General features: G+C 36.9%; 1 protein-coding gene across 1 annotated transcript; it reads left to right on the forward strand.

The window, feature by feature from the left end:
• The first annotated feature begins 5,488 nt into the window (after window positions 1–5,488).
• Window positions 5,489–21,580, forward strand: LOC139696759 (serine-rich adhesin for platelets-like). The gene is made up of 7 exons (XM_071595599.1): window positions 5,489–5,762; window positions 5,893–6,054; window positions 7,845–7,892; window positions 8,165–10,578; window positions 14,251–14,345; window positions 17,297–17,571; window positions 19,646–21,580. Exons 1-7 carry the CDS (start codon window positions 5,628–5,630, stop codon window positions 20,927–20,929), a joined length of 4,413 nt encoding a protein of 1,470 aa, XP_071451700.1. The 5' UTR covers window positions 5,489–5,627; the 3' UTR covers window positions 20,930–21,580.
• Window positions 21,581–23,215: the final 1,635 nt, after the last annotated feature.

The following is a 23,215-nucleotide window of genomic DNA, read 5'->3' on the forward strand; positions in this document are numbered from 1 at the left end:
TGCCAATACTTTTACTTATCCGTTTTCTATTCTCATTACTTAAACAGGCATTTGAGTATTACGAAATTATGGTGCTTAATGATTTTCCGTCCTTGAATTAAGTTAAATGCCGAGATGTTAATTAGCATATTGGATGTTATCCATGTGGCATATTCACGTCAGCAGCTACTTTTATACTATTGAAAAGGACGTTTTACGAGAGGAAATGTGTTACATAACTCTGATGGAATTCTACTTTTATCGTCTGCTGGTAAATAAAGAGGGAATTGCATTCCAAAGTTTAAGGCATTCCTCAAAATTAGGTTGTGTTTATTGCGGCGAGTAAAAGAACGCTGGATGAGATTTAATCCTTTTTTCTTACTTGCATGATGTTATTCCATTAATTGGATTATCTTTATTTGATTACTGTACGTTAAGCATACACGGAGGGGCTTTTCATAAATTTTCTTGTATACTGAGAATACTAATGTGGACCAAAGGATTATTTCCAGTTTGAGATACCACAGTTATGCTCGGTGGTTGTTAAATCATTTTAATTTAATTGGAATATAAATTTAATTAATGGTCCTAGGAATTTCCATGGACACCTCAATTATGTAATTCACAAAATGATAATTTTACTCTGGTTCATGCCCAGGGAATGCAGTGTTGAGCTGCCCCAAGACCTCCGAGGGCACGGGTGTTAATTTTAGTCACTCTTATCAGAGCCATGATTGAGGTTCCATATTATTCGAGTTACAGATGTATGTAGGTAATTACCTTGTAAATAACTTTCTTCGTGGCCGCATCAAGTCAGTTCAATTTGAGCAAGTAAATGTCAGAATTAGATGGTGAGAACTGCAAGTAGGCTAAGGACAACATTTTTTAAGTGAAAAGAAAAACATTTTGTTTTCGTGAAAGTGTTATTTTACCGATATTCGTTTCACCGTAATTATACTACTATGTCGTGTATTGGAAAGCGATGGGCATATTTTCTTGACATAGCAATTCATGTTCTCATTTTACCCTTACACATTACCTGAGGTTTAGATTTTCCTGGTAATAATACTATTTATTGGTTGTTCAGAATTTTAAATAAAATTGACCTCGCCAGGAAAATATTGCAATATTTATTCATCTCATGTGAACATTTATATAAAAAATAATTATATAATTATCTACGCGCAACCGCAAGAATAGCTAGCTTAGCCCAAGTCAGATCACAACAATCCTATATAGATACAAGAAAAACAACTCAAGTGTATAATAGGTACATAATATCAGAACTTTTTACCTATTGAATGTAAAGCTTCAGATGCAAGACATAGGCACATCTCCGATTTTCAAAGTTAGCTGTTCTTGCAGTTTCTGACAGACATTTAAATAATTTAATGCCAATATTTGAATAGGACTGGTTGGATTTAGTTTACCATCATTGATTTACCAAGAAGAGATTTTTTTCATGAGTTCCACGTCCTTTAGGGATTACATGGTCATATTTTTCATGCAAGAAAATTTTGATAATGTGCATATTTGCTATCAACTATCAATTTTTTTGCATCTAATGAAAAGTTGTCTGCAGTGTACTGAAGGTGATGCATAGGATATTATCCTGATAGCCTTTCTTTGCAGGATGAAAACTGACTTTGGAATTTCAGGATTTCCAGGCCTTAACCAAGGTGGCTATGGAAAAAAGCAAAATGTACAGATTTCAAATGTTTGGATGGAATAAACAAATGTAGTTTCTAAGGATATAGAGAGCCTTAGATAATTTTTCATATGGCGATGCTGGCGAGGATGTTCCATGTTAGCTTTTAGTCAAGGTCGAATCATAATAGTTTGTCAGGTTTAATCACTCGCCTTCGATGAGAATTTTAGGCTACAAGTAATTTGCTGAGTTTTGCCTAAGTTTAATGAGAAACTATTAATTGGCCTGATTTAGACAATCATCTGCAAAACCAGGAACAATATTAGTGTTTTCACCCACCTCCAGTCTACATTAGTATAACCAAGCATACCAGGATATAAATGTATGTATCTTCATACTTCCGGAATGCATCAGGCAAAAAAGTAAGCTCATGTTCTCCGTGGGAGACAGTAAGTTCGAATGTTAAATGGGTTGGAAAGTTTTAAGATTTTTCTAAGAATTAATTAATCATCATAATACTCTTGAAGTGTGATGCAACTTCTATTTGAGGATATGTTGTTAGGAATGATTACTCCAGTTAAAGAAAAATCAGTCAATGATTTTTATTGTCTAAATATAAACGTACATTTGGCAATATTTTAGGTCCATCAAGCCTGTCACTGATTATTAGTGTACTTTCATCTATGTGCTTGGCTGCATGAGTGTAGTTTTAAATATGAATTATTTATATTAATAGCCCTCACCAAGCTCTTGGAGCCTCCTGCATTAGAGTTCCCCTGATATTTTTGCAGTAGGAGAGTCCTAGAACTTTTGAGACTACTACTAATTAATGCCTGATGTATGGATAATTCGTGAGAGAGTTAATGTCTCTCCTTCATTTTTTTTACTAATCATAATCCACTGTTTGAAGTGCTATGGTATTCTTTATAAATTAAGGTGTTTCAACAATTTTCCCTAGATATAACTATTGTTTCAGAAAGGCCACTCTCTAGGTCTACCTGTATAGCTCATTTGACTGAACTATGAAATATTTAAAAACCTGTACATTATGTGCAACAGTGGAGAATATAATGCTCAATTAAAAGTATGGTGATGTTGTTTTCATCTAAAACAAATATCACCATTGTTATGCAATTTATTTCATTGATTATACTTCTATTAAGTTCTGTTCCATGCAAATATGATACTCATGAATTTCAAACAAATACTAAATAGCAATATATTTATTAATGGTATTCTTGGTATGCAAATATAATTAATATTCTCTGTCAATAATAATACTAGTGAGTGAATAGATGTATACTGACCAAATTTATCCCAATACAAACCCTCCTTATTTCACTGTACAACCCCTCTGTGAGATATTCCAGGTGCTTGATTTTCTCAGGGAAATTCTAGGCGACTCAGCAAAGGAAACATTCTCCAAACCGTATATGACTTTCTTATGCCAAAGAGCTTAGTACAAGATGAGCTGCATGTTCACCAATGAAGCCAGCCTTAGGGTTGCTGGCAGTGGTGAATGAATACTTAATGCTGAAGTAGGTATAGGATATTTATGTAGGGGTCAGCTCAATCTTGTGTTATTCATTATTAATATCACAGTACGTTTTATGGTAAAAATATCTGACCCTATGTTTCTATAGAATGTGTTATTAAAAAATGAAGACTATCCCCGCCACACACCCTTGCGGGGTATTGAGTAGATGTAGATTCCTCTCCCGATATCATAGTGGTAGTCCTACTTAAATATTTGTTGAAAGGATGAAGTCATCTCTCAGCGTGGGGCACATAGCTCTGGACTACTTATATCTCTCTACAAAACAGAAGGTACCACTTTATTGTTTTGTGTCTCAACCCTCTTAGTGTCGGACATCTCATGATGGATATTGGGACTTATGCGGGAGATTAAACATTTAGGGAGACCTATACTCTAGGTGCAACAGGATTATATATTTCATGTTTTAATATTTGAAGACTGCAACATTAATCTCATCAAGTAAGTGTCAATTTTTACCAAGAAATAGATTTCTTAGTATTGGGTTCCCAGGAGTGCAAGATGACTTTACCTTCTATTCGTCCAGAAACCTATCTCATGTATGCTGCATTCCCTATAAACATTCTCAACCTATAGACATTTTTATGTATTATTGAACATTTGTGGCTTACCATACATATCCCTCCCTGAAAATATGTATCAACACTTCTTAAACAAATTTGTTTCTTATGATGAATTGGGTCCAAAGTTATAGGGAGCGAACAAAAATTATTTGGCTAGCAGCACCTGACTTTTACCATATTAGCTGATGTTATGGAAAGTCAGTTATTTTTGGAAGAAGTTGATTCATTCTGAATACTCACTCTGGAATTTTGTATTTGCTGGCCACGTTGTCGTCAGGGTAACGTCCTCATACAATCCAAGGCTCGTGGGTTCGATTCCTGCTTGGGTGGGTTTTTCTCTACCCAGGGCTTGGGTCTTCTAAATCGTGTCCATTGTTATCACTAATAACTGCCAGATGTAAAAGGCCAAAAAGTGCTATTTTGGGAGTGAAATATTTCTGAATTTCAATGAGCTCATTTTATGAAGTTCTATGACATCATTTAATTTTATATAAAATTGTTTCGATGGAAAAAATGCATGTTTATTGTGTGCCAAGTGCATATTTTATATCCCATTGTATTGCAATTTCTGATATTATGCCAGGCCAACAAATATAACAGAGCTAAAGTTATTTCAAAATGCTTGGTCTTCATTCAGAGAAACTGAATGAATGAGGGAATTTTGCTTAACTCATTTAAATTAAACCCATTTAAAATATTAAATGTATACAAGGGTGCTCTGGACTTCAGGATAAATTTGATTTTGAAATAGTGATCAATTGAAATTTCCTTTATCATAGGGTACATACACTTTAAACTTATCAGTGATTCTGCACTAAAAATGTAATGAACCAGCCAATTATGATAGACCTGAGGAAAAGTTTGCGTATGAGCTTTTATTCTTACACAATAATATCAAAGTATCTATTCGTTTCATTCCTGTAATGCGATAAAAAGAAATTCCCTTAAACTACAAAAAGACGACTACAAGAAACACCGCGGTTGTGATTTTCATCCTTTAAAAATGCCGTGGTGTTCATATTGCATAGGAAAATATTACAACACATTCCAAGGCAGTCGCGGCGAGTATGGAATAACCAATTTTATAATCAACTTAATGACTCGTAAATTGGAGGTGCGGAACATTGCTGGAAAGAACTACTTCACATATCTTATTTAACATATAGAAGAAATGAAACCACCAATGGTATTTTTTGGCAAATTAAAATATTTGCAAGTTAAGGTAACAATGGAACTTTCTTCGATATACATTTTCCTTCATTAAGAAAACGAATTGTCAAATAGAAAATATGAAAGTGGATATTAAAGGAGACCATTAGCACGAAATTCAGTTGCCTGTAAAGATATTAAAACAGCTATTTTCTGAGTCTCCAACTCTTTACTGCCGGCAACGAAGACTTCCCTTCTTTTAATGTTAACAAGTGGTTTAATAGTCTACAAGTATTTGAACTTGTGGCAAGGCAGAAATGAAATGAAGTATGCGCATTAATTCAGTCGGCATGTATTGCGTGTATCGATTTTCATCGTTTTAAATTATTTGCTTTAATCTAACCTTTTTTAAACTCTATATTTTGCTCATTTATTAAACCAACGCCATGCTGATATTAGTTTCTTGAGTTAACGTGCCACGGTTTGAGGAAATGTTTAAGTAACGCCAATAAATAGCGTAACTCAATTGTTTGTGAGGGTTAGGTATTTTGCAATAAACTTGGCGCGTTCTCTTAAGCGAAGAGGTAACAAGAGTGTGGTTGCCATGGTGGTGTCAAATCTGAGCATGCAAACTATTATAGGATTTATTATGCTTTGAAGTAATTTAAATTATGATTTAATAACCTCGATTATAAAAGTTAATTCATTGCGGCTGCGTCAACTGTCATTGGAGATGGATTCTAAGACTGCCAAAGTTGTTTACTGTCGAATATGCGGGATCAAGTCAAAGAAGTCTGTGAAAATATTTACCCGCAAAGGTCGAGGAATGGGCTTGGAGCAGAAAATTCTTAAATGCTGTATGATTGCGGTGAGTATTGAGACGAGTGTATAATTAAATCGTTCCATCAGCCGACTAGGTGGGATGAACCATCATGAAATTATATATCAATAGAATTTTCGTATTTGTTTATTTCTGTGAACATAATAATTTGTTGCAGGTTAAAAGAAGCGATCAGCTACCCAAAAGAGTATGTTTCCCGTGCATCGATAGATTGGATGATTTTAGTCAGTTTTTACTTCATGTCAAGCAGGCCCAAGTTAAGCTTCGTGCTCTTTTAAAAAGCCAAGGTGTTCATGTCAAGGATGAAAGAAATAATGAGGTAATTAAATTGATACTTCCAATTGTAATTTGCACCAAGGTACACCATGCCAGATCCCTTTACCCTCATACTTTTATGGCAATCTCAATTACCTCCATTCTGTTTTTTAGATTCAGGACGCCAAACGAACGCAGCGTGCATGTTTTTAAATATTTTATGTTCAAATTCCAAAGACACTGCGGGAGATGCCGCAGAAGTAACTTTTAACGGAGTCATCCGCTAATGTGCATTTCAGTGCAACAGTTAAACAGCTTCCTCTTAAACTCTGAAAAAATTTTCAGAGTTTAAGAGGAAGCCTCGATAGCTTAAGTCGCTAAAGCACTCGACCAGATATTGAGGGATTTGGGTTCGAATCCCAATCAAGGCGAATGATTTTTACACTCTGAAACTGTTGCATTTTATGTTCACCTCAAAAAGATGTATGTTATTTTCAGTGACAGAAGTAATTTTTCTTGATAAAAGGTTCTCCCAGTATCCATCAATGGTATCGGATAAGGAGTAGGGTAGGTTTTTCTTGAGGATTTAAATTACCTGGGCCTTCTAATGTGGTATTGCAGAATCTGGAGAAAGGACCGAACTATATTATGAATCTTTTCAATTGATGGAGGCCTCAGTCTGATGGACCACATCCTATTTGCTAAGTTGAAAAAAGTTTTACTATTTTGGAATGTCAATTGAGTGGAATTCATATCACTTTTCTCATAACACTAGTGATTGTGAGTACATATTTTACTAATTGAGAGTGTAGTTTTGAAAGTACATCCAATAAATGAACAATTTTAATATAATTTGATTTGAAGAAAGAAATTTCAGATGTATTCAGATTGGATATTTGTGGTGAGCGGCCTCTGTTTTGTCATTTTTCGCACTTTTTTATCTGGACACGTAATATTCACTAACATCTTTATGATATTGATTCATTGATCATTTTGATGATTTCATATATTTTGAAATAAATGTAACTTAAGTTTTGTCTCAGGTATTTACTTTATTTCAGCATTGTAAAATCAAAATATTACAGAAAATGAGTCTCTGAATAGCATTGGCTCTGACTGAATGAGATGGGGTGTTTATCCTTTCCCCTCCAGATTTTTTATTCTCTTACATTTTAAACACCTTTAGCCCTTTCAACGCTTGCCCAGCTGAAAATGAGTGAACGAATATGACATGAAAGGCAAATAAAATTGCTTTTGTATGTGGAGGAGGCAGAAGGGGCATTAATGATGAGTAAGGAGGCTTCATTTGTCTTACCATCTGCCATGATTTCAACATATTGAATTTCCATCCTCTATTTCCAACTAAGGGTGGTTGAAGGAGTGTTAACAGTATGATTTGAGGGTAATTTTTACCTAAGAGAATGTAATAAGAAAATACTAATTGCTAACATTTGGGGAATATTTGGAGCAGAATTTCTGTAATGAAGTTTTGTTGAAGTTAAAGTAAAGTTGAGTATCAAATATATTTATAATGCTGATAATGCCTTCCTGTGTAAATTATATTTTTTGATGAATGGTTGCCAATAAAAATATAAACTTTTCTCTAGCATGTTTGCCATCACAGTATATCTTTATCCATGGTTTATATGCTGGTCCAATTTTAGGGGACTACTTTTCCAACATTTTTAAGAGACTCGGTGAGAAATCACTTTGAACAGACCAAACCACTACATGAAACATGAAGAAATTTCATGAGTAGTAAATGTTTTGAGTGGTTTTGGTCGTTATTTCTTTAGGTTGTAAGGTTGAGCAGCATCATGCGGTTTAAAAATCTATATGCTATTTTTATTTCAGCTTATTTCCACATGGAAGGCTTTGTTGGAGCACCAAGAGAGGGAATCTGTGAGTTTTCTTAAGATTAGACATGTTTCAGATATAGTATTATCATTTGGACTGTACATATGTTTAGAATACCTACCTTAAATATTTTAGAAATTTTAATTGCTTCCCCTAGCAGTTATTAATTTGGTTATATTTCAAAAATAATGATTATCATTCTAATCACAATCAGTTTGATAACCCTATCTGATTTCTCTTTTTGGTTTTTAGTTTTTGTTATCATATTTTGATAATTTCTAAATTGAGAGTTAATTTTATCACTTCTATTGTTACAGGCAAGCATTGAAAGGGGAAAGAAGCGCAAGAGGAAACTGGATGTAAAAGTATATGATTCATCTGATTCGCTCTCTTCAGACTCTGTGTCAGAAGAGTCGTCATCTGAAAGTGAGGAGCAGCCACATGTTGCTGCAACTGGAAGTCCTCCCTCAAAAAAGTTAGCCTTGGCTGGTAGTGAAATGAGCTCTGCGGAAATAACCTTAAAGAGTGAAAAGCCAGATGTCATGTGCAAATCGCCAGCAAAACCCTCCAAGTCCCAACAAAGCACAGAGGAAATAGCAAAGAATTCATCAAATGTTTCTCCAAGTGTGAATACTGAGGACAATGGAGTTAATAGTGTTCCTGTAATGTCCTCAGTGCCGCCTTCTGGCCCATCATCTGAAATGTCGCAAATGCAGGAAGATGAAATAACTACATCCCAGGATAGCAACACTGATGTTCAAGAATCATCAAATTCGCTGTATCAACCAGCCACAGCTAGTGGTGGTATAAATGTGACTATTAGTCCTCCCATCATGTTTCCTGCTTCAGTGTCAAACTCGATGATTGTTATGCCTGGAAACAAGTTGGAATCAACAAGTCAAATGGTTCCATTTTACATCTGGAATGTGTCTAAAGCAGGCTCATCTGGTGGAATTCCGAGCCAGTCTTTACCTCAAACCACTATGAAGAACTGCAACTCCAAAGTTGCTCCGCCAAGGACGAAGGTAGTCAAAGAAGATCTCAGTAGCATTGCCTTTTCCAAGCCTTTTATACTTCCTAAAGGAGCTGTAAATAGTACTCCATTTAATGAGAGAGTAGTACTTTTAGATTCACACAGCCCAAGTTCCTTACCCAGCTCTAAGTCTAGCTTCGTAACGCAAATGTCCGTTATGTCTTCAAGTGATGAACCAGGGACATCTCATGTACAGTCTGACATTGGCCATGTGGATCAAGGAACCAGCATGCGACAGCCTGGCCAATTTGAAAAATCTTTGAGGGCAAAAGTTATGGTTGTGGATAACAGTCTTGCTCCCCTCAGTCTGGAAAATGGGGTCCCATCCCAAAACAGTGAGCAGTCCAATTGCGATCTGAATCTGCCCTTAAGCTTGGAAAATTTCTCTCACATCAATGCTAATAATGATAGTGAAATGCCAAATGAATCAATGTTATTGAAGGAACCCTTGCTTTGTGTGGGAAAACTGAAAACCGAAATGAGTCAATTACTGACTGAGAATGTATCGCTGTTAGTCACAGACAATTCTAAATTGCTTCAGCATTCACCACCAACTCATGAAGCTCTTGCCAGAACCCTTGATGAAACTCAGAGCTGCAGTAGTAATTCCTCTGTGCCATCTAGAAATGAGATAATATTTACAGGTGATAAATCTGAAAATCTTGGAAATTCTAGGGAATCACTTTTGGTAGCTGGCCACCAAAAAATCCCTGTAGTAATTTCCAATCCCAAACAATCCCAAGAAAAGGATGCTTTAGTGATCAGGAAGTCATTGCATTCAAGTCCTACCTCAGGGTCATTAGCAAATGATCCAAAGAGATCATCTGGAGACCAAAACTCCTTGACAAGTGAAGTTATTAATAATATGGTTTCTAGCGGGGAAGATTACCATTCAAGTAAGTCATCAGTTACACCAGGGATAGGCGTCATAACTCCAAGAGACCCCTCTACCTTATGTAAAATAAGCAGTTCAATGGGTGAACCTTATGATATAGTTGCATCCATTTCACGCCCTCCAGCAAGACCAAGTCATGCATTGCCCAGCTTTACAGATCCATCTAATGCCCCAGTGGCAAGTGTTGGCATTCAGAGTACCAGTAGTACTTCAATAAGCCCACCAGCATTGGGAACCGAAAGAAATGTTTGGATAGATGATCCGGGTGCGATTCCTCCACTTATTCCTATTGTGAATAGATTATTAAGAAAGACGTCTAATGTTGAAAGTGAGAATTCTTCTGCAAGTGTGACTAGGCCAATTTCTTCCCTAAGGACTGCACATGAGATGGCATCAGCACCTTTAATTTTAGATGGCTTAGGTCTCGGAGAACCTAACAAATTAAATGCTTGCCCTGAGGTTCAAAGTATCCCTGCTGTGATAAAAGAGTGTGAACCTGTATACTCAATAAGTGATTCTTTGGAGAAAAACAGTAATCCGTCTCCCACACCTGCTGACTGGTCTAAGGCTTCCATTGCTGATGATTTCACAATAAATCCTGATTATTCAGTTGTTAAGTGCTGTTTATGTTCAACTGATAATTACCCTTTCCTAATTACTTTGGCCAGTGCAAGTGATCATTGCAAGTTCATGCATTGTGATGGTATAAGCTCATTTGGGTGCATCAAGTGTAACTTTACCCCTGGTGAATTGAAACCAATTGTGGAGCAACTGCAGATCCTTCATCAGCATATTTCCTCGGGGTAAGTCTTAAGTTAAACTTCCTTATTCAGGATGTTCCTGGACTGTGAAGTTAATTGTTCAAATGTTTTGCAACGAATTTGTTCAGTTAATATCCAGATTTTGCTATCTAGATGACTTTGACACCAATTGATCAGTATTATTTAATGTAATCATGGAAAGCTAGTACAGTAAACGTTTAGTACAGTATTCATGAAATTCTGTTTTAATTAAATGATGCCTACAGGGCATATAATTAATGATGCCTGTATTTATTTCCATGCATTCTCCATTGCACCCAGGTGATTTATTATATAATTCATTTCACCGTATTAATCTATCATTTCATGGCTCATATGAATTTCATTCCTGGAGAAATTGAGATTTGTGCATAGCAGGCCTGAAACATTTTGAAACGTTAAGGTCATAATCTTGTTCAAATTTTATTTTCAGTATTTGTCCTTTGACATTTGCCCCTAAAATTCAGTGGTGTTCACTTTGTTCAGGAGAGTACATTGTTTTTCATTGATTCACAAAAATAATTCACATTCATCTACCCGAAAGTCTGTTTGATAGGCTAGGGTGAAGCTCTCCTAGTAGTAAGCCCAATGGCAAGTAAAATTCACACTTTAGGATAGAGGAGTTAGTGCTCTGTGCTATGGCTTCCCAGGAAGATCTAATACCTAAACAATTATAGCTTTGGTGAAGCCCAGGAGCAGAGCCAAGAATCGAAACCAGGCCTTCCGATTAGCATATGATTACAAACTCAGTAGTCCAGCTTGCATGCCTTTGTTTTCCTTTCCATTGGTTTCACCTTCTCCATCTTTCTCCAAACCCACATTTCAAAAGCCTCCAATTTACTTCTATCATCCTGTTTCAGTGACCACATTTACGCACCATAAGTAACTACGCTCCATATCAAAGTGTTGACAAGTCTTTTCTTAACATCCTTATTCAACGTCCCTGTCATCAACTCGATCCTCCTTGTGAAAGCCTCTTTGCCTAGGGCAGTTCTTCTCCTCATATCCCTATTACTTTGACCGCGTTGGTCCGAAACGCTTCCGAGATACATGAACTGTTCTGCCTGCTCTAGTTTTTGCCCTCCTATTTTAACATTTACCTTAGCCTTTTTCTTTCTGGAAAATCGCATAACTTTTGTTTTATTAACATTGATTCTCATCCCATATCTATTGCACTGAAGTTCAAATTCATTCAGCAATGCTTGCAACCCCTTGGCTGACTGACAAACCAGAGCTTTGGTCGTCAGCAAACCTAACTGATTTTACGAATACCCCTGCGACTAAAATTCCTTCCTCCAGTTCTTCCCATGCTTATTTAATTATTTCCTCCTCATATGAACAGCAGTGGGGATTGAGGACAGCCCTGCCTTACACGTAACACTGCCCATCTGGACTCTCAGTTCCCCACTCGAGCAGTCTGAGACATGTACAGGCTGCGGATTAGCCTCCTGTCTCTCCAATCTATTCCTATTTTCTGCAATATACTCCTTAGTTTTTCCCAATTCACTCTATCAAACTCTTTTTTGAAATCCTCAAAATAGCAAATACGTCATGATTTTATTCTATATTCCTCTTGATTAGTGATCTCACTACTGCAATGGCATGGTGCATGCCTCTCCCCTTCCTGCACTCAAATTGATTCCATAAGTAAATTCTCTCTGCTGTCCATCCTTTTGCTGATTGTCCGGAGAGCCACTTCAGCTGCTTGCAAAATTATTATTGATCTGTAGTCCTCTCAGGATGAAGCCTTTTTTTTATTTTTGAGTTGGAAGTAACTCAGATCTGTCAAAATCTTTCAGCCAAATTCTTCCCTTATTCCTGACTTATCTTTGATGCCCAACCACCCTCTCCCCCTTCCCCCCATACACACTCAGTTTCCCTTCTCTGTGTAGTATATGAAGCTGTTTGTCCTTTGTACTTCATTTGATGATGACTTCGTTAGTCAAAACCTAGGCCTTGCATAATAAAATGTATGTGGAAGAACGAAGTATTTTATTTTTCGATGTGAAAAGCTTCCTCAAAGTAATGCCTGGAACCATTCTATTTTTGTACTTCCTTTTGCATTACTCCGTGTGTACATTCTTCCATTTTCTTCTCTCATCTATCTTTGTAATCATCTCATCCGTGATCCATTGGTCCGTTGTCCTTTTCCCATTAACGGTTCCTATAGACTCTTTTGCTGCTTACAATATCCTTTTCTTGATTCATTCATTTTTTCTCAGTAGTACTCTTAGCCTCTACAGCCTACTGATACACCTTCCTTGTCAATCTAGTTAATGCTTCTACATTCCATTTCCTAACCCACTGCCCCTGCCTTATCCTTTTGAAATGAACACTTCACTTCATAACAACTTAATTGTGGTCAGAGTCCGCAACTGCTCCCGGGAAGCTGTGTGAATTGACATCACTGTTCCTAAATCTAAGCATAACCATAATATAATATAACTGATACCTTTCTGAGTCACCTGGTATTTTCCATCCATACCTATGCCTTTTGTGGTAAATAAACCAAGTTAATTAAAAATTGGCAATTTTTAATTAATTATAATATTCCAACATATGCCTGAAATGTCTCTTTTTATTCTAAGCCAAGTGTTGGTGATGACTAAATCCCTGTCTCTTACCGAACTCAATTGCTTTCTCCCTGCGGTGATTCCTCGTACCTAAACCGTAGTTCCCCATGTCATAACTATCTCTTCCTTCGCCTATTGTCGCATCTAATCCCCCACCACTGTCAAATGTTTTCCTACAGGAGCACACGTAATTATGCCCTCTTAACTGATCGTATATCCTATTGAATTCTTCCTCCTTATGATCGCTTGGTGGCCTGCATCCCTGAGCAACGACCAAGTTTGTTGGTTTTGCTTTTATCTCTGCTTAGTAATTTTCTGTTCTAAAAGTTGCACCCGAAAAATCTCATGGCTTGTGTGAAGCTGATGGTACCCATATAAGAATCAAATACTGACCTTGGTGGCAGAGGGGCAACTTCTTCGCCTGCTAACCTAGAGGTTGCTTGTTCGTTTCCCACCATGGGTTTTCCTTTTCCTTGGGCTTAGGTGTATGCCATTGTGTCAATAGTTATATCATTGTTCAGCTTCCTATGTGAAGGCTGAAGTGCTGTTCTGGACTTGCAAAATGTCATGTGACGGGCTTCGGTGGCGGCGGGGTAACGTCCTCGCCTACCAACCCAAAGGTCGTGGGTTCGATTCCAGCCTATGTGGATTTTCCTCCATCTGGGGCTTGGTTGTATGTGATTGTCTGCAATATAATGTCTGTAATGTAGGGTTAGGTGGAAGAAGGGACAATTAGTCTCAACCTCGCCCAATTAAGTCGATAAATAAATAAAAATAAAAAATCCGGGCCCTCTGGTCAGCAGTGCAACCCTCTGCCAGTGGACTGTCAAATTTCTCCTTATAAGTCGGGGTAGGCAGATAAATTAGATATTCTAGTTATTTGTGATGCAGTCTAATTCTGTGTTATTATCAGTAATCATTGTCGCTGTAAATGAGATGTTTTGCACTAAATTATTTAGTGGTCATCACTGGACAAGAACTGAGACCCATTAAAATGCCTCAGTAGTGAAGCCATCAGAAACTATTTTTTTATTTCTTGAAATATTTTGTTTTACTGGAAATTTTTGCAGGATGTCTCTTTCAAATTTCCTTTGTTTTTCAGTTGCGCATCCTCGAATGACTCAAATTCATGTACACCTCAAATGGAGACTGGTGATGGCAGTTGTGTGGTTGAGGTGAAACAGGAACCAATTGATGGTAAGTTTGAAATTTGTGTCCCTGTAAGGTGTTGCAATATTCGTGATGCTTTCCACGTTCTTCTCTTTAGCTGATTAAATATGTTCACATTGATCACCATTTTCCTCATAAAATTTTTAAGCTTGGTCAAAAAGTATATAGCGTTCTGCTGGTGATATTTACTCAGGAGTAGGACCCCTTCCTCATGACTGAATCGTGACAAACTTGAAGCCTGAAGAGTTTAACTTACATGTAATTATTTTTCCGTCTTTTTCTTGCAGTGCTATTTAGTTTTCCCGACCAAAAATATATGCCCTTTTTGTTTGGCTTTCGGTTAAAATAGGCTGAGTGAATAGCCACCTATGGAGCTGAGGAAAATGCATGGGTGGCGAAATTAAAAGAAAGTGAATTAAGGACTCATCATAACATGCAATTCAATATAATATAGAGAAATACTCTGTGCCCAAATTTATATTCCTATTTAGCTAGGAATTACATAGTAAACCAGTGTATTGCAAAATACACTGGTTGTACTGGAAACTTAAGTGTTTTGAAAGCACACTTCTTCAGTGTATAATGCAGAAATCCCATTTGCCTGTTTTGCTGCCCAAGAATTCAATTAGGGAGAGGCAAGGATTATTTTTTATATAAATTTCACTTTGTTCAACTATGTACTTCTAAGAGTATAGTTATTTCCTAAAGCATCTAATTGCTTAGTGTATCTGGTAAGCATCTAATGACATAGTGTGTTGATTTCCGAAGTTAAAGCATGTTTGTCAACATTTTGCACCCATTATATAGTTAATTCATCCCCTCTTCTGATATAGATACTCTTGCTCTGATTACTGATGAAGCCAGGTCTTTTATTTTGATTAAAATCGGTGGTTTCTTCGGTGACCTGTAAATGTGTATGCTTATATCTTGTCTATTTTGTATGTTATTTTCACTTATTTCTATGCTTAAAAAATGTCATGTGATTTATTCGTGACTTCTTGGCCCTAATTCTTTAGTTGCTGTTTCCCTCTTATAATACCCTGACACTGTTAATGCTCCTGCATCCTTCTATTATTTGATACTAACTTTTCTAGTGTGTTAATTTTAAATATGAGGTTAAATAAAATCCCTTCCTTTTGCATTGATTAATTTGAATTTTATTAAACAGTGCATGCTTACACTGGAAATCGTAATATTAGGTAAAAATATTTTCTAAATTCAGTTACTGATTTTACTCTACAGTGATAGTTTATTGTAATGGAAAAATTAATATAACATTCATATGCTGATGCGTTTTGGGTTCAAATTTTCCAGGGTAAATTTTTTAATTCTACTGTTGCCACCTTGTGAGGTGCACTCTATGCAATTTCTGTCTTCCCCAAATATGAGCCAACTTCCCACCATGTTTTGCCAAAATGAAGGCATAGTGCTGGTGCAATGGTGTTGTATATTGAACATTTTCTTCCCCTTTAGTCACATTCCTGAAGACCCATACATAAATCACTCTTTCTCTCCCCCAGTGAATACAGATGCTTTGGTAGCATTGTTTGCTTGTTACTTGATAAACATTTGCTAGTAGCCCTAGCCGGCCACTGTGGCGGTGGGGTAATGTCCTCGCCTGCCAACCCAGGAGTCTTGAGTTTAATTCCCACTTAGGTGGATTTTCCTCCACCAAGGGCTTGGGTGTTAGTAATTGTCTGCAAATGTAATATGTAGGGGATAGGTGGAAGAAGGGACTATAGAGTCTCAATCTCAACACAAATAAAAGTCGAGAAATAAAAAAAAGAAGAACATTCCTCAGAAAAGATTTATGTTATATAACACAGATATTCCAGCAGTTGAAGAAATGGCACTTGCAGGTGACATTAGGAATGCCCAAACTTTTCGAATAATGCCAGAATTGGTATTTTAATTTGTCAAATGATTCTTCATATTTCATCTACATTTTGTAGCTAAGTGGCAGCTCATTAATCACCTGATTTTTATTTGATTTTGGCCAGTTTCTGAGTCATACTGATAGTCCATACTAAAAAGAAAGACGTGTACTTTTCCACAGTTTTTATTATATGGTACAACGCGTTTCACCGACTGATGATACCGCAAGTCAGCGAAACACGTTGTAAAATATAATTAAATCTGTGGAAAAATACAAGTCTTTCTTTTTAGAATGGATATTAAATACTTCCATGAAGTGAAGCCTAAAACAAGAGAATACATGCACTGAATGGTTGAGGCCTTAACTTTGTAGAATTCCATTTTTAACTTAGGAAAAATAATAATATTATCTTTGCTTTACGAAATCTCTCCGGTGTTCATAAAGAACACTGGGATGTCCCAATTCGCAACTCATCTCTCGAAGGAAGGCCACCGAGCTGATTTCACCCCTGAATTACTGCACGGAGTGAAGAAAGGGACGCAGCTGGATATCCGGGAGCAGTTAGAAATTCTAAAATTGGTTAAGAAGAAGGAAAAGATAACTAATGACCACCTCTTCCCTTTCCACTCACCCCTCCTGGACATTCCTTTTCTACACCCCAAAAAATCCCCATGACGCAGACCCACCCTCCCTTCCCAACCCTTCCCCCCCCTCTTACACCTCCCCTTTCCTTAATTACACTCCCCCACCTCCCATCCGCTACCTCTACCTGACCAAGTATATAACTCAGAAAAATGTCTATTGTATCACTAGTCCTGATGATGTTACAGTGTAAACGAAACTAATCGACGAATAAAGTTTATTCTGTAGAAAGCAAAGATAATATTATTATTTTTCCTAAGTTAATAGAATACATACTGACAGTTATGATAGAGTTAATATAGTATGTATATATATACGGAGATATCATAGTGAAATATAATCTGGGTAATAATTGATTTAAAATAGCCAATCGAAAGAATGCTTTTGTATGCATAGTTTTAACAATTGTTCTTACTTTAAAGTGAGTTACCACCATAATTTTATACTTTTTCTGTTGCAGTCTATGAAAAAGCAATGATGAACCTGAAGGATTCGCTACGTTCGGTGAATATGTCACGATTTCGGAAGCTGATTACTTCATGTAAAACTAACCCCAATAAAGATGGAAGTGACATCCAAAATTCCTCTGTTCCATCGCTGGAACATTCAGGCAAGGGATTAATTGAAGATCAGAGATTGAGGGAGGCTTCAAGAAACAAGTTTTTCATCAGGGAGGGTTCCACATATATCTGCCAAATCTGTGCAAAGAAGTGCTACTCAAAGCACCGAGTAAAGGTAAGTTTTGAAATTGTAATGAAATTTGGTCCATTTTTGACCTTAATTCAACAAGGAAACATCTCGCCTTTATTTAACTTGTTATTGGAAAATGTATTTTCTGCCATTCCTCAATTTGATGCTACAATTTTGGTCAGTGAAATACCATTTGGATCATCTTTTGGGTTTAAACATTGCTCTTTTCTGCCAGTGATATAGACCCAATATCAGTACAGTACAGTGAACTTTGTACTTGGGATGGGAAGTACATATGGAAGTATATCACTGAAGACTCTACAAGGTGTGATCAAAAAAAAGACAGGACTGATTTAAAACTTGTTTATTTCAACTTAGTTGAACTTGTCGCCCTCAAAGTCAATGCCTTGGCTAACGACACACCTTTTGCCAATGTTTCTTCCAGCTCTCGAGCCCTGCCTGGTTAAAGCCGCCTTAGGGATCCTCTTCAGGTCCGTCGTACAATTAGTTTTAATATCCGCAATAGAGTCGAATCAGTGCCCTTTCAAGGTTGATTTTAACTTTGGATCCAAAAAAAAGTCTGATGGAGCCTTGTCTGGAAAGTAGGGTAGCTGCAGGATCATGGAAGTTCCGGTACATTGTTTCTCCTCATGTCCGGCCTCTTTCGGCTCACTGCGATCCTCAGCCTCTTCATGACCTTTAAGTAGAAATCTTTGTCGACTGTTTGATCTTGAGGGACGTATTCGTAATGAATCAGCCCTTGCCAATTAAAGAAACCCACCAGCATGACCTTCACATAGGATCGGGACATGCGAGCTTTCTTTGGTCACGGAGAATGAGGACCTTTCTACTGAGAAGACTGGGCCTTTTTCTCAACATCATAACTGTAAACTCAGGTTTCATCACTGGTTACGATGGATTAAAGGAACTCTTGGTCGGCATTGGCTCAATTCAATAGTTCCTAACAAATGTCCACACGTTTTTGTCTCTGTTCATCAGTAAGCACCCACGGGACGAATTTTGATGCTATGCGCGTCATGCCCAAAATTGTCTGACAGGAACCAAAACTAATGTTCACTTCCTTGGCTATCTCCCTAACAGTTAAACGGCAATTTGTCCGCACCAAATCTTTCACCAATTTGACATGGTTGGGATCTGTCGAAGTGGAAGGCCGCCTTGTTCACGAATCTTCATCTGTGGATGTCCTGCCTGATTTCAAATGACTGTACCACTCAAAACATGGCTTCGACTCAAAGCTTCATTAACAAAGTCTTGCTGAATCATTCCAAATATCTCTGTTGCACTTTTGCCAAGTTTGAAACAAAATTTCACGCACACATGCTGTTTCTCTAGTTCCTTCATTGCTGCCGTTGCATGTGCATAATTGTAATGGGTAACAGCATTGGACTCTGGATGGATATTTTTTAGGAAGTTGAAATTCAACCTTTTCATTTAAACAAACATTACAACAGAATGAAAAATGCTCCCTTATTATGTCTCCCCATCCCTTTACGGTGGGCTGGAGAAAAAATTAAGCCATGATGGAAAATGTCAGATACAATCGCTCATGTAGCTTTGTGGAAAATTCTAATTTACAGATTTGTTTATTTTAATATAATTGATAACGTTGGAAAACTCTACCTTTATGTCCTCCAGGAGTCGCATAATGACATTTAAGCTGTTGACATCCAAAGAATTTTGAATTAATTGTGACAATCTTAGTACCCAATTGAGATGGGTAAGTCCAACCGAAATCTGCAGTCTTATTTGAGATGTTTCGAATTTGTGAAATTCGGTGATGATTTAATTTTAAAGAATTATTTTCAATGTACAGTTGCTCGTGTAGATGTTGAACCATTTAAAATTGCTTTCAGTTTCTAGTTTCCTTGAGCTTAGGATTGTTCATTTTCATATATACTTAATTTCATGGATTTTCATGATTATTGGAAATGAACTGTGAAAATAAAGAGTCGATCCAAGTTCTCGTATGCTGTAGTGAGATGTCGTTGAATATTTTTATTCCTCGAATGAGGTCAAAGTGTTCATTTCATGGAACTGAGTTGATTCAGAGCATGCCTCTTTAATAGCTATACTCATGTGTGGATTTTTTTAATTCTAGGCACACATCGCAAAGCATAAACCTGATCAAAGAGAGCGTTTCATCAATGCTGAGCTACGCAACTGTAATAAGGAAGCACCTTCAACAAAACAACCCTCTGAAGAGTACGGAGCAAATCCCAGAGAAATGGTTTTTGATGTTCTTCCCATCAAAATAGAAAAGGAGGATACACCGGATATAATTGCAGATGGAAGCGATAATGGCTGTTTGGAAAATATTTATGATTCCGTAATTGTGACTGAAATCAGTGAAAATAAAAATAAGGATGCAGGAAAGGAAGGTGGCTCTGAGAGGAGAAATCGTGCCTCAAAAGAACAAGCAAAGGATGGAAGTAAGAAGAGTACATGTAACGCGAGCAGTTCAGGCATTAAGATTCCTTTTTTCAAAGGAGAACCAGGTAAATTTTCTTCCGCCAACAAGGTGACACACATGGCAAACCCAAGTGACAGCTTTTCTTTTAGCCCATCACCAAAAGGATCAGTGGATGGCCAAGAGCCCAGTTATGTAAAGCACACTCGATACTTCAGATCAAAGCCAATAGTTAAACCTCTCTACAAATCCCCAACTATCAACAAGGATGACATGTCCCGGTCACCAGCATCAACGTCATCATCTCCAGGTAGCAGTGGTGTAATATTGACACCGAAAATTGAGAAAGTGAGCCCATCAAAATCTACTGGTGGTGTTAATCAGTGTAAGAAAACAGGAAAGGTGTTGTCGTTGACACTCTTTGGGAAAACCTCATCTCAGAGTTCTCCTGCTAAAGAAAATAATTTGAATGAGTCAATAAATATGGAGGCATCCCCATCTAATGCAAGCCATGATGACAATTCACAGACATCACATTTTCTAGTGAGGGATAACGCCAATGCCATGAAGGTAATCCGACCAAATTCAGTGCAAGAGCTGAAAAACAGCCTTGCGGCCAGTGTTTCCTCTTCCTCTCCCAACAATCGTGAGAACACATCATCCCTGCAGAAAATGAACTTGCCGAGTAAGTCGCAGAGCAATGAAATTTCGGTGAATGATTTAGTTTTGAAAGTTCCTTTCATAAAGTTGAAAAGGTTGAATTTTCTTAATATTGACCCTAAATTGAGTGTCATGAGTCACCCACATGTGGTTGATAATAGTGTAGAGAGGAATGTGATGCCTAAGGTCTCCAGCATAGATGTTGATGAAAGTGCATCAGATAAAAGTTGTGGGAGCACAAGTAAGCCATCGCCCCACAAGATCCTAAAATGTGAGGCTCCTGAAAAAATTGAAGACTCCATTCTCGGTTGGTAATTTGATCCAACTTGACTTGAACTCTCAGTATTTTTGAATTTTTCTCTATGCTTAATACTTTGGTTCTCATTCATAATTCTTTGGTCTGTTCATGATGCTAATTTTGACGTTTAGGCATCAATAAAGTGTATGGCCATGGTATCCATTATAACCATTGTATTTATTGCCATGTCAGTTCCTTTCCTACAGGGATGCTCAAACCATATAAATTATGAAATTACAATTATAATGTTTTACATATGTTCCTCTTAAAGTTAAAATGTTAGTTGGATTTTTAGCTGAAGGTCGTGATATGGAAAATCACCTTTGCAATGTTTCAGGTATATTTATGCACAATATATTTTGCTTTAAACAAAGGTGTTTATCTTGCATCAGTTGCCTGTTGTGGTTGTGTGATAACCTAGCTCTGCTGGGTAAGCTGGTATTTGCAAAATGTACTTGTTAAACCATTACTCTGCAATGAGGCGTGTTACTTGAAGATTGGGCTAACCAAAGCTGTCAATAAGCACTGGACTCGTTTTCATTTGAAGATAATGATGAAGTAAGTTATGAAATTGCTGTTACAACTCTGCGAAATATGCTTTCAAGGGAATGTGGGGAAGTCTTGTGATTCACATGTTATATATGTGTGACATTTTATATTACAATAAAATTGGGTTTTTATTATCTCCTAATAACTTAATGTAATTTATTTGGTTAAAATATTATAGTTTAAAATAACTGAATTCCAAACAATAGAATAAGAGTGCCTCTCTTAAAAAATATCAAGTGAAAATCTATATTCCTCAAGAGATTATCCACGTGTTAATGAGTTAACAAAATTTTATTAAGCAACTTGGAGGCAGACAGATGTAAAGACAAATGTGGGAGGATTCAGGAGAAAATAAGGCAATTCCAATGAAAAGTAATCAGTCCTAGTGTTTGTTTGTGCTAAATTAGAGATGATTATATTCCATAAAGGTGTTCAGTGTCTATTTCAAGAGAGCATTGGGATTTCATGTAAGTTTGATTTAATTTCAGAGAACTAGTTGCATCATCCTAAAAAAAAGTGAAATTAATTCCCAAGATTGACTAATGCAATGCCTCTCAATTGTTAAATATCACGAAAGAAATCATTAGTCTGGCTTCTTTTATCCTTCCATGACACCGTTTGTTGATGCATTAAAGACCAATTGACATAATAATGTACCTTCACTTGCTTTACATTTCCTCTTGATGCAAATTTGAGTAGAATGTGCTACTTAATTGAATTTTTGAAAGCATAGGACAAAACACCTGCTTCTTCCACAATGGTTGTTGTGTTTTTTTTCATAGTTACACCATGTATGTCCGCTCTGGGTAAAAACTTCTCTTGAATAGGATACTGCTTGTAAATATTTAAGGGATGTAATTGTTAAATTTGATGCCTATTTTTAATTGATAACCACAGTCTGGTGTGCCTTATGGAGTCAGCAATTTATGATTTCTCAAACATTGAGTACTTGACAGCATGTTATTCTTGTACTAGTAGTTTTTTTACAAGTATAATCATTACTATGTAATTTGATGTTCACTAGTTTCTTATCAGTGAGGAACGCTCTTGATTTATAGATATTATATTTTAGGGACTATCCAAAACTACCTTTGAAGACCTTGAATGACCCTAATTTTCTCATGTAATGGCAGTTATATAAATAACCAACCATAGTTATCAACTCTAAATGTCAATTTGATGGGTGAGGGTAGAGCTCTCCTAGTTCTGAGCTCGAAGGCATTTGAATGTGAAATTCGCACATCAGGGTAAGGGGGACTTGTCCCTTTTCCTGTGCTGCGTGTGGCTATTTTCCAAGGAGTTATGGCACCCAAAAATTCGTGCAGCTTGGGTGGAGGTGAGGGTGCTTAAATAGGCATTGAACATGGGCCTGGTCAGCAGTCCAGGGCCCTGTGGGCTGCCAGTTTCAGGACAGTTATGTATGCTGTTAAAATATAAAATGTTCAAAATTTGAGAGATTCAACACTGAAAGAAAACACAAATATAGAGGCTGATGAGCAAAATACCAAGCTTAAGGAGTCTATAAAGATCTGCTCATATTTTTCAATATTCATGCATAAATTTGTGTTTCTTCAGCTGACAACTTTTAATTTTATTGGAATGATCACTTCCAGAGAAGTGAGGTTTAACCTACCACTTATACTATGTATTCTCTCCAGGTATTATAAAATTCATTAATAAATAAACTTAATTTTCTTTGTACTTGGGGAAACTTCTTTTTTAGATCTTGGGAAGTTCACTACATATATTTTTTG

Source organism: Hetaerina americana, unplaced genomic scaffold (genome assembly GCF_022747635.1).
Source record: "Hetaerina americana unplaced genomic scaffold, ioHetAmer1.1.p SCAF_7, whole genome shotgun sequence".
NCBI lineage: Eukaryota > Metazoa > Arthropoda > Insecta > Odonata > Calopterygidae > Hetaerina > Hetaerina americana.